The 13,166-nt window shown below is 44.4% G+C and overlaps 1 protein-coding gene across 1 annotated transcript in view; it reads right to left on the minus strand.

Annotated features, from left to right (window-relative positions):
• Window positions 1-4,873: 4,873 nt before the first annotated feature.
• Window positions 4,874-13,166, minus strand: part of T265_09079 (hypothetical protein) — a gene marked incomplete at both ends in the record, with an annotated part of 45,969 nt that continues 37,676 nt past the window's right edge. The window contains one exon of the mRNA XM_009175064.1: window positions 4,874-6,052. Within this exon, the coding sequence (XP_009173328.1) occupies window positions 5,846-6,052 (207 nt within the window). The remainder of the gene's footprint in view (window positions 6,053-13,166) is intronic.

Here is a 13,166-nt window from a genome sequence, read left to right on the forward strand (position 1 = left end):
TATGCTGAAATGTTAACATCTGGCAACATGTGCTTTTCTTTGTTTTTTTTTCATAAATTGGATAGAACTAACACGGTGTCACTAGCCTTCCAAACCCTGCTACCGAATTCCGGGTACATATATGTTAGCCGGAAATCGGTACTGTGTGTTTCGGTAATCATTTTGAATGTGAGTGCTCAAGTGTACTCATTCAAGGCGTTTTCTTTCGGATCAGTCATTCTACTTGAGAGACGTTGATGAATTTCCAAACTACCGAAATTGACGGTTCCGGAAAGGCGGTGAAAAGCGTAAAATACCAAAGAAGAACTGCCGTAACTCTACATCAAGTTAGACATTAAAGTACAGAACGACGTAGATTGGTACAAACCATCCACGCTACACTGATGTCGCGCTGCAAACAGATACATTTAGCAAAAGACAGAAGAGATTGTAATTGGTGGTAGCGAATAAAAAGATTACATTCACACAGATATAAGCACTCAAACGGTGACCTGTAATGTGCATTAACCCGATAAACAAGTCATGTTTATGACTGAAGTTGTCCGAAAGTGGATCAATGAGACAATGACGTCTGCTTAGACAGCTCAGTCTAGGTAACAGTCGACTTGATTGTGCGGTCACGATACTTGGTCTAAGTCACGTGCGCCAAGAGCAACATAGCAAGGCTCATCTCGACCGTTGAATAAAAACTTAGTTATTTCATATTCGAAGGCGAGTCGTAAAGACGAACACAGTTTGAAGAGACTTCGCTCTGATGTGACACCATACATCGGGGGGCAGCAGGATGCGCGTGGAAACTGTAATGCACAGGAAGCAACAAGCTGATATACCTTCTACATGAGTGATCACGAGGGCCCGCTTTTTCCTCTCTCTCAAATATGTGATCTTCCAAATTAGATTCGGCGGATTCCATGGCTACTTGTCTGTTTCAACTCGGACTCAGAGAACTAAGGTATACTCATATGGCGCCATCCACTCTTTGCACTGGAAACTAATGAAAAGACTACGGTCTTAGTTTGAGCTCGAACGTACTTGACGCCCATTTGGCACGTAATTCCTTCAAGTATCTCATAACTTGGACAAAGGATATTGGGAACAAACCACTTGAAACAGTGTCACTTTCTGCGTTGTATGTCAACGATTCCTGTCCGGAATTACGGTAACATTTCAGCAACCTTATGAGTAATGCGTTACGAATACACATGTATCCCGATTTCTCGAATATCTTAGCGACTCAAACATGGGGCGGCCTGGTATAGCACATTCGGTTGCCTGGAAATATCAAAAAAGCGAGATTCGGCCGAGTTCCGGGTGAGTCTCTCGCTAAACCAAAGTAGTTTGCAAATGAGTGTATTTGGCTAATTTCGTGCAATTCGGTCTCAAGTAGAACATAAAGTTGAGGGAAACTCGGCGACTGCACCCACCTGATGAGCCCCAAGAAGGGCCAAACCGGTCGTGGACTCTCGACGGACTTTCAGCAACCTTATGAGTAATGCATTACGAATAAACATTTTGTAAAGTCATCACACAAACGATGTACTTGGGAAAGAATCAGCCGATTAGGTATTCCAACTATATACAACATAGGGAAATACACTCAGTTACGAACTACTTTGGTTTTGCGAGAGACTCACCTGGAACCCAGCCGGATCTCTTGTTTGTGATGTTTCCAGGACACTGGATGTGCTGCACCAGGCCGCCGTCGCTAAGATATTCGAGATATCGTGATACATGTGTATTTGTAATGCACTACTCATAAGGTTGCTGTAAATTCGCCAACAGCCCAGGACCGGCTTGGTCCTTCTTGGGACTCGTCAGGTAGGCGCAGTCCCCGAGTTTCCATCAACCTTATGTTCTACTTGAACCCAAAATGCAGGAACATTCATTTCCAAATAAATTTTGTTTTGTGAGAAACTCACCTGGAAACCAGCTGAATCCTTCGTTTATGATGAGCCCGAAGAAGGGCAAAAACGGTCGTGGGCTGTGCTGTCGAAGTCAGCGAATTTTCAGTGTATTACGTATACACAACCTGATTTAGTTCTCCACGAAGCGTGATCCGAATGGTCTTCGGGAGTCGAATGTTGAAATGTGATACACCGTGTGAATGCTGGTCACGTGATAACTGACCGCAGGAGTTCATGTGGCAATGAAGAAGGAGGACTAACCTTCAAGGGTACTGTACAGACACCAGCCAGCAAAAATAAACGATCATAGCCACAAAGGCGTCAAACTAAGGAGAGCACATTGAGTAATGACGAAACGTACCAAACGGCTACTAAGGGCTAACTTATGTTGCTTGGAAAGCTAGTTCTTTGACATCATCTACTGAAGATCCGAAGTTGATCAATCAGAATACCAACCCAGTGTGAGGCACAAGAGGCATCTGAAGACAGCAATAGATTGAAACTAAAACACGAGCCACGAAAGTTGGCTGACCAGTGAGATTACAATTCTTAGGATTTCTTAACTGGGTAAAATCAACTGGCTGTTGACCAACAGACTGCTAACCAACTGTTTTTTCAGCTCTGATTGGGTCCGACCGCATCCGAGCTGGAACTGGAGTGAATCGCCAAACGGCTTGAAAAGGGGACAGATATGAATAATATACAATTAAGTGTGGATCAGTTTATCGAAGTAGCAAAGCAACATATGATACAACTTTACTCGTTAGCCAGAACTGCAACACAAGTTTCTCTATCGTGAACCCCAAGCTTTGTCGGTATGGATTTGAAACCTCAAAGGTATTGCCGCTGGGCCTTCCTACCTCCAAATGTAAAAGACGATTTTGTGTGAACAGAAAGAGTAGTGCACATACTCAAAGTACACGGAAACTAGAATGAGAACAAATAATAGAACACACTACACGGGTTATACTCCCTTGCAAGCCTCACCTACACCTTAAACCTTTAACTTATGGAGCGATCTGTAGACTAGAGATCTAGGTTGAATTAGAGATCAGTTGAACACCAATTATTTTCCAAAAAAAAACGCTGAGAAGTACGATCAATTATTCACGGGAATCGAATAAGTCACCCATCCTCTTGTCCAGACCAACTAGTGATATGAGCAGAAACTCGAGATAACACTGGTGATTGACAGGCCTGAAGAATAGCATGTTGCCTGAGAAAGTTTGACGAGTGATCAACAGGCGTCACCACATTGCAGATAGCCATGCCATAGTGTGTTAGTATCCAAACTCTTCAAACAGGATGGGCGAAAAACAGAACGAACCTATACAACTCTCCGTGATGATCACACGAGGTTAGTCCTGTAAAACCACTAATAGGACAAGTATAGAATGAATTGTTTTTTGGTTTTCGCGACACTGTCCGGTCTACTCCTCCAAAACTAAGGAACGATCATCAGGTCTGCAATGAGACATGCTTAACATTATGGACGTACCTTGGGTTACCAAACCCCACCGATAGAACGACTGCTTTCGATTGTCTGGTCACAATGCACCATCGTGCACATTCGACTGCAAAGTTGTGCTTAAGTACCACTTTGAGTACACGAACTATGAAATTGCTAAAAGACAGCAGCCTCCAAGCAATACGCAGACTTGGCAAACCAAAACATATAATTTTTTCCTTCGCTATACGTTCTTGCACCAAATGTCTCTTTCCGCTAATCGCGGCACTGAAGTCGATTCCCGGAGAAGGTCATAGTCTGACAAGATCCGTCGTTTCTTTGAAGGTATCTTTGACAGTTAGTGCATGCGTCTTATGAATGGATATAAGTTCCCCTGTTACGTGACTTCTGGAATCGACCAGTGGATGCAAGTCTCGAGTAGTAAAGCCGGTTTTTAAACTGTGTCCACTATGCACTATAACGAGTTTACCAGTGTCTTCTGCTTGTCACGCAAGTGCTGAAATTTCAAAGCGAGTAAAGTTGCTCTGGTCATTGCCTCCACAGTTCACACCATGTTGATGTCCTCTCCAAAGACAGCATATAAGTGGTTGCGCATCTATATCACTGCGGTCTGGACAGCCCTCCACACATCTTGGCATAATTTGGTGAGGCAACATCATCGGGAACACTAGACGCGAGACCTGTTCCTCTTTAGAGCTTAGCAACACCACGTTTCCTTAGTCATGCCGGGATTTGAATCTCAGCTGTCTGACTCGTGAGGCGTTGGGCGGAACAATCGCATCACGCATCCGCCTGTTCAGATCTGATAACACAGGTGTGTCCAGTGTGCGCTGGTGGAGTTGCGGCAACAGGCCCACCTTGCATATCAAATTGCGGCATGTTCAATGCGCTGCTGAGCTCTAATAAAAGCGAAACTGGAATTCAGCGCTTCACTTTGGTGTGAACCATCTAGATTTATTCAACAGGGTAGGACAGTTGAAATAAGCGACTAAAATGCAAACCCAGTGGGCATTTGTTTCACAATTAGCATTATTAGTGTTGCTTCCTGTGGGCGGACACCTCAGAAATGAAAATAGCCTGTTTGTTGAATTTGTGCGAAGTCAAAATCTCATAGGAATGTGAATAATTAGTGATATTTTGCGCCGCACTGTCGACAATTGTTATACCTCAGACTATTTGTTATACTGCAACAATTTTGGAAGGTTGGGCTAGGTGCACCCCTCTTTTAGCTGGCACCACTTCTGAAGTTGATATTTTTCTGTTCGACAGCGTTTATTTTGTGGAATACGAAGTGATTTCAAACCTAATACCGAATGTAGCTACCTCACGGGGAGGAGCTGGCCCGCAATCCAGAGACACCAGCCTCAAACAAGGGAAACCTAAGTAAATAAGGACATAATTCAATGGCCTTATGTAACTGAGATCTACGGGGCCGGCGTATCCGATGGAGTCTGGTAGTATTTGAAATATAGGTCAAGTGTATTTGGTAGACCCAGAGGTGGAGGACTAGTGAAAAAACTGAACAGAGACGATAATGATAGGAAAGATAGATGTTTCGGGTGGCCAGTGGGCAATAAACCAGCTCAGCAGATAGTGCAAAAAGAGATGGAAATAGGACCGCAGAGTAACATGCTATCAGAGAGCGTGGCACAGAGCCACAATGTCTGATAAAAGGGATCGACACGGAGGTGACACAGGTTTACCGAGGCTGAAACGGAAGTAAATAGGCTGCAAAGTGATTGACATCATGAAGTGGTGGTTGCGAACTGATGAGATCAGGCATAAAGTGGACTGTGTACAAAGAGCATCAGAGAGGGGGAAAGTAGCGGCCACAGACGGGAAGGCACAGCAGCAAAGTTGTATGGGGTGGGGAAACAAAAATATTGACGCGCAAAGCGGAGCGGAATGAACTAAGACATCAAAAACTACTACTGATTGCACACAGCGGGGAAACTGATGAGTGTTCGACAAAGTAGACAAACAAAAAATGAATCGGCATCAGATTCAATGGGTACGACTGCCTGTATGCAGCGGTTAAGAGCTTGTGAATGGACGGAAAACTCAGCAGTTGGAAGCACACACTTTGGAATAGAGCGAAACCATTTGGACATTTTGAGCACACTGATAAACACTAGTGGTCAAAGAAAACAGTAAATAAAAGCGCCACAATGGCAAAAAGGTTTGGTTTTCGTGCAGTGATGAAGGCGAATGCAGTAACGGCAGGCGTAGTGGACTGCGAAGTAAACCAAGGTAGCAAATGAGCGAAAACGGTTGAAGGAACCAGGATTGTCACCGATGTTGCTAGCGACACTGTACGAGCCTATCTTGATCGACTTGCTTGAAAGATATCTGGACTCGTGGATGCTACAACTTGGGGAAGGCAAGGGTCGCGGGGTTGCGCAATGCATTGGAAGAGTGGTCTTCGCCAATTAGCTCATGAAATTCAGTCAGTAATAGCATCACTGGTTGTCGTCTACGTCCGCCCCGGATGTACAAATGGTCGAGTAAGATAGAGTTTCTCCGACTCATTTTTGAAAATGGGATGTGTGCAATAGTGTTGTATTAGTTCATTGACACTAGGGAATACTTTCTGGCCAATGTGGTATTGCCCGCGTTCCATACGAACCTTGAAGTTTCGCGCTTTCGAGCCCGCATTCATGGTGACAGTCAAATCACCAGGCTGGAAAAGAAGAAAAATTGGTACAGAGGTTGACAAGAGCAAAAAGAATACACATACAGTCAGCGTTTACATGCTTGAAAAAAGCAGCGAGGTTGTATCCCCAAACAGAGTCTCATTTGTTTACTTGTTTATGCATACACCACGTTCCAGTAAGAGGTCCGAGTTAGTTTCTATCGTGCTTGATAACTATGCGACACCGCTTGAGGGTAGTAACCGTACCGCATACCTTCTGCATTGTTAGTGGACTTTAATGTGTCAGATTGTTTCCAACATCTTTCCTGAGGATGGGATGGAGTTTTCCGTTCCGCATGGAGTGAATGTTCCAGATGAGTAGAAATCTTTCAGATCCGTGATTCACACACACTCGTAAAAATCGGTTAGCCAACAATCTTTTAGAGCTTTAGAAAACCGGTGATCTTCTCCATCCAGCACACGAAATAAGAACTATGAAAAACGATAACCTGTCAGACAGACCCATTATTACATTACAACCTAGAAAGTATGATTCCCGAGAACTCGAGGAATAGCCGCTTATCTTGCATCGCCCCCTCCTGCCCTTCAGCTGTATTACTTCGGATCGATATTTCAACTGCAAAATAACCCACCGCATAGTCTTGCGTGTGGATCTGGAGCAAATCGAGCTTTCCCAAACGAGTTTATTGGTAGGTTGGTGTATCAGCTGCGGCCATAGCACTACGGGATGATAGTCAGGCAATATGGGATATTTTTCATCGTGATGCCGTTACTGCAGATCGAATCAAGTCTGCATCTTCGCGATGGAGGTCGCAGTGTAAAAAAATTGCAAGACTACAAAACTGTCTCGTCGATGGGAGTGGTTCCTTTAGGATAGACTACCATATTTGTCAAACGGCGTCCGTGTAGGGAGACAACACTGTTCGTTTATTGTGGGATGGCGACATAGGTGCATACACAGTTCGCTGAGTGATGTCAATAGGTCATATTCGGTCGGATCATATGAACAAACGTTTGTCCGGCAAATCGGTCGACCAGTTTTCCTCTATTCGTGCGGCATTCAAACTTTTCACAGCTGGTTGTCATAATTAAGACCTCAGACTTCTGAAGTCGCGCTAGTGGTCCATCAGTGGCATCCAGCTCTGTATTCCGGCCAACACAATCCAAGTACGTGTGTCATATGATCCCCTATTTCAACACCTTTGAAAAGGAAAAGCAAAGGGAGCGCCCTTTGCAAGAACAGGTTGCCCTGCAGTTGACGTGTGAGGTTCTCAATAAAGACTATAGCGTCCGTAAGATAACCAATTCACCAGTTTCAATCTGGATCGAAATTTAAGACGGCATAGCAAGACTGCAGGAAGGATGTGCAAAAAATGTAAGAATCCCAAATGAACATAAGTTGCGGAAACTCAGCAAGCATAGGAGTGGACAAACTACTACTGCTGAGTTACAAAACCAAGAGCAAGAGATCATATACTCAGACCGCATTCCTCTAATTGTGCAACACGACAGTGTGACGAGATGTGTCGCTGCGGTCCATTCGGGGAATTTTTGACGGTTCATGATACATCCCACCAAACGAATCGTCGAGAGTCGCACGCACGACTTCACCCTATCCTTAGTGAAATCTCTGTTTTTATCATGTGGCCTATCGTTCTGTCAGTTCATTACCATTACCCGTAAGGTCGATAAAAAGTTTGGACAATTATAACAGTGTTAATGAGAGATTCAGGTGAATTTCAACTGAATCTCCTGTCAAAATCAACTCAACTTGAAAATGAGTATTCTTCGTAACACGCACAGATTGGTGTTCCAGTAAGAAATAAAATCGGTGAGAAACCACCTGATAAGCCCTAAGAAGGATGAAACAAATAGTGAGCAGACAAAAGTTTTCACCGAATCATACTTCGATATCGTGGATATCGATCTAAATGAAACCTGAGGGGGCTTTGGCGCATCGGATTCAGTCGAGGAACATTATGAACGAGAGCTTCACATACATTTTAGCGGAATCTCCCGCACACATATCTAAGTTGCAAATGGGTGTTTATCGCAGACGTTCCAAAATAAGTATGATTTCATATTCCTGCGTAATTTCAATCTGCAGAAGTTGCTGGCTGAAGACTTCAAAAGTTAGGACATCTCTGAGTGCATATGGCTTCTTCGGTTGACTCGTTCCATGTAAACAGCCATTCATAATATAGCTATTTGTAGCGTTTGATCACTGACCAGACTGGATAAGTTGGTACAAATTTCTATTCGGCGTTCCAGTGTCAAAACTAAAACGAATGTGCGGCCACCTTTGAATGGATACTACTTCAATAACGGAATATTTAAAACCTTGTGACTTCAAATCATGAAGCGCGAGTGGGGGATTTCACACTTGTTGTGGTCTGCAGACTCAACAGCACATCTAAAAAGCAACTGACTGCGATTAGTTATGACCACAAGACGATTCCACTATATAAAGCAAAGATACTATGTTAAGTGTAGCGTGTTCATACACCAGTGGGATTTCAAACCCTTTCAAAATACTAAACCATAGTAGGCCAACTTGAAAACTGACTAGTAATCTTGGATGATTGATTGATTGATTTTTTTCCGCCGGGTTGTCAGAAGAACCTTGTAATAAAGTGCTGAATGAGGTGAGTGAGAGGAGCCCGGTAATCTAGCCGCGCATATGCATCCAGTTAGCAGCTGAATTTCTGTAGTACCGTTAGATCCAAACGGGCCAAAAATGTGATAGGCTGAGCAGCAATCGAGCGGTGAAGCTCACTGGCGATGGATCGTACCTTTAAAACAGCAATGCGCTTGGGTGTTGCTGTGGTCTAAGCAGGCTTTAGTTAGTGTGTCCTATTCTCAGGCCAAACACACGTAGATAGTGACTATGGAGAAAGCTGTGGCCTAGGAGACCGCAGCCTGAGCGGACGGAAAGCACGACGCACTGCACGTGGCACAAATAATCCACTCAAAAAAGGACGTACAAGTTTGGAAAAGCACTGATCCCTACTGCCAGCCCAGGGCGTTTCACAGAAATTTATGACGTTGAACTACCTCGAACGACTGTAGTGTAAGCAGCATACCGGTTCACGAGCGAATGAAACGCAAATTGACTTCATTTGTAAGGCGGGTATAGATGACTACTCAAATACAGCTTACTTAGACCAATGGAGGATCGTTCCTCAAAGGAGTGAAGGTCGTTCATAATATTTATTCGCCATCTAAGTAACACTTGCAGTCTTGAAGATACATTGCTGAAATAGATCGTCTATCAAAAGGCATGGCGGAAAATATGTCGTGGTGTGTTCTCAGAGCAACAGAGTACCTGCCTTTAAAAGGCCAGAAATCACAAGGTGGACCTACATCCATTGGCAAATCCTTGCTGCAAGTCGATCGAGTGTCCTGCGAAACCAGAACCCGAAACGTTTGTGTTAATCAGTAAAGCCCTATTGATCATACTTCATCAATCGGTTCTTCGCAGTGCATCTGGTTGCTGTGGTTCTGATCAAGCGATACCCGCTTATACTGCTGCCTGCATTTCCCTAACCGTCCAACTGCTACTGATTGCTGTGTGTGAGCGGTTTGAGCGTTCAACGTCTCGCGACATATCTTCTTTCAGTATTGATGTTACGGTGAGGTTCTGTGAGGGGTGCTCGATTCCAATTCACATAACTCTAGATTCAAAGAAGTCAAAACTGCCAAAGCAAACGATGTCAAAACAGGTAATGAATCCGCCATGTGCAACGAATTGTGTTTCAACGGTACGGTCCGGGGTTTATGAATAGTATGTGAATTGCATGCTCTGTTAGCTCAACCAGAAGTGGCCATTGTGACTTGGTCAAAATGACAGGGGATCCCAGCACATATGGGCGTAGCAGTTTTTGATGGACGCGGTAGCCCTACCCTCAGTTTAAGGAGGTCTATGAACCGATATAGTTGTAAAAGTTGCATGCATTCTATGGAGACCGATAAGTTCGCAACCTACAGCTGTCTATATCACACACTGTGCTCATTATTCGTGGAGGGGGTCGCGGCCCAGCACATTTCAAGGGCCTGACGCTGAATGCATAAACCGAAGAAAATCCTGTACAGTCCAACGAATTTCTCAATATGGAATAAATTTAGTTTCAACATTTCCCTGTCAGTTCGGTGAAAACAAATTTTAGAAGTCTTTCACAAGAAATTTGGTATACGGTCTACTTCCAACCAACTCGACCTAAGGCCCCTGACGTGTCGGTTGAGCATGAGTGCTGCAATGATCTCACGGGCTACACTGGCTGGACCTTCGTTCCACAAGATGCAACCATACCAGGAAGGCCAAAAGGAAGCAGTCAGACCAAGCGATGACTCGTGGGATATATGGTGTGGAGATTGCGCTGCTGAACACGCTTTGCTGGACTGGATTCCGGTGAACAGTCATATTTGCGACGTTCAGTTATCGAATTCAATGAAGTTTAATGCTACATGACAAAAGACTGCCTGTTTGTAGTATCGGCATGTGTCCCAACGAAATACAGTCCAGAAGTGTACTCCTCAAAAGTCTTGACCCTCTTTAAGGCGGGACGTGTGAAGGTCAATAGAAAGCTATCGTCTGAGTTCATTAGATCAAGTGATGTCGGGCAAGGCTGCCGCTTTTCATCCTTCTTCTTCAACTTCGACATTGGTGATATTGTGGAAGACTTACTCTTGGCCTCTAACGCCGGTGGAATTGAACTGCTCCCAGGGTGAGTACACGGTGGACATAACTCCTCAGATTTGACGACTTTTTAGTGCGGACAATATTAATTAATACAAAGATTCTGTCTCGCGGTTTGGTATGCATATCACACTTGCAAAATGTAGGGTACTATCGCAAGACTGGGTGAGCTCAAACCCTAACCCCATGCTCGCCGATTGAGACAGCAGCTTTTGTGAAACCGCACAACATATGGCGCAGGCTTTATATCAGTTTATCTGTTAAGGGTCGAACTCACAGTGCTGCGGTGCATTCCATTTAATTATACGGGTCAGAAACCTGGCTGCTGCGCATTGAGGACGTAAAAAGCCATCAACGTTTGACCATAGACGTCTTCATAGCATTGCCTGAGCCTGTGAGTAATCCTGAAGTACATCAACCTCGTCCATGGTAGATAAACCTACCACAATCCAAAGGTTGCGCTGGTTTGGTCACGTACTCCATAAGCCAGTCGACCCAATTACTCGAAGGGGTCTTTTCGCGCAACCACGTGAAGGGTGGTAACAAACCACGGGAGGTTAAATAATGACTCAGCAGCGAATAATGAAAGCCATTGCAAGCAAACTCAGTTGGGCCCCGAGGAGACATTGTCAGACAGTCCAGTCGCACGCTCAATGGGGCACATGCATCCAACCTGTTGCCTTTAACGCATAGCTCCCTTTCCAAAAAAAGCCGACTGACACCGGTGTAGTGACGCATCAATCACATCAATAACTGCATCCAATGCTTAACTATCTATTCCTACCCCCCAGATCAACGGAGGACGAAACTGTGGGAGCCATAACCACTGTACGGCAGGTACGCGGTTTTTAAAGATGCTGCTGCTTTCAACCAGGACTACTGAAATTGTCCAACTATTTGAAGGGTTGAAAAGTGCTTGAAATCCTATGCTGGACGATAAACAATACTTCCGACAGGTAGCCAATTCTTGACCTGGCAGAGGAGTATAAAAGAGATTATGAAATGTTTGGGTGCTGTTGGTGCTACTTGCCTTCGAGGATGGGGACCGCGTGATCCCCACTGCACCTGGTTGGAGACGCTGCAAGATATGGCTGCTAATCGATGTCAGTTTCTATACAGATGGCGTGGATGGGTGTCTGGAGATGTAGGCACCTCGGAATTATCGTATGCAAGATATGCTGCTAATCGATGTCAGTTTCTATACAGATTGCGTGGATGGGTGTCTGGAGATGTAGGCACCTCGGAATTATCGTAGTAAGCTGCCATGAAGCCCCTTCCCGTCCACTTTTATTCTTGCCTTTGCGATAAGGTATTCAAATAAATCATGGTTGTGCAGCAGCGAAGCATCAGTGTTGTACAATGATGCCATGTTGTCGATGGTGGTAATGATGATGAAGCCTCACCTGTCCATTTGTGAACAAATTTACCAGAAACGGTAGAACACGGTTCTTTTTTATGAGTGTTTGGGGGACCAGAATGTTTTTGGTATATGGCACTGGAAATCAGCCCGCTTACAGATCAGTGCAAATATTGCTTCGGACCAACGTTCATAGTCGAGGAAGAGGAGATGAAGCCAATGTATACGGATACAGATTTGGATGGAAATCCTGAAAACAATCTAAAATGCATTCACTTTGACTGGGGTTAATCGAATGAATGTGAGAGAATCAGTTACATGGTGCTTCTAATCTTGGCCGCAGAAACACGTGACCACGGCGTTCATGGATCGAGACACTTCTAAGCTTGGCCCAGGCGACGAACTAATGTGCCACTACTGGTGAACAACCAAACTGTTCTTTTCCGCAATAACTCGACCTTCGTGGAGGACCTATCTGGTAAACAGCAACCATTAGGCCCGGGTCTGAAAATTCACTAGTAAGATGTGCATTGTGAATAGGAACACACCGAAACACCGAATTTCCAAACGGATCCACTGTATTGATGTAACCAAGAAAATAATTTAATACATACGTCCGAAGGCCGAAAAAACATTTATTAGAAGAAAAATTAAACCAAGCAATGGAATATGAGCTCCAATTTACGAATCACAAACGTTATGGCTGGCGGTACAACTAGGTATAGTATGGCGCACGCCTATGACGAACCTACCAGAAATCGGTATTCACTTCAGACAGGACGGGCAATAAAGACGGTCTTGTGGGGAGTAGTGAGTCGGTCGTGTGCTCTCATCAGATTTACCATGCAGACTTGTGGTTACGAAAAGTCAAATACGCTAGAAGATATCATCATGTCACGTCGTATCCGTAGTACTCAGGTGCATTGTGGGAATAACGTATTAGCTTCTGTTGACCTGGTGCTCGACAATACGATGGAACGCAAAACGGACTAATTATTTGCACAAAAATGTGCAACTGTTAACGGACAGTGAAATGAAGGCCACGCACTAGAATCACACAAATTTGACTTATACAGTGCGTTGCGTTG

This window comes from Opisthorchis viverrini, assembly GCF_000715545.1.
Source record: "Opisthorchis viverrini unplaced genomic scaffold opera_v5_255, whole genome shotgun sequence".
NCBI classification, from domain to species: Eukaryota; Metazoa; Platyhelminthes; class Trematoda; order Opisthorchiida; family Opisthorchiidae; genus Opisthorchis; species Opisthorchis viverrini.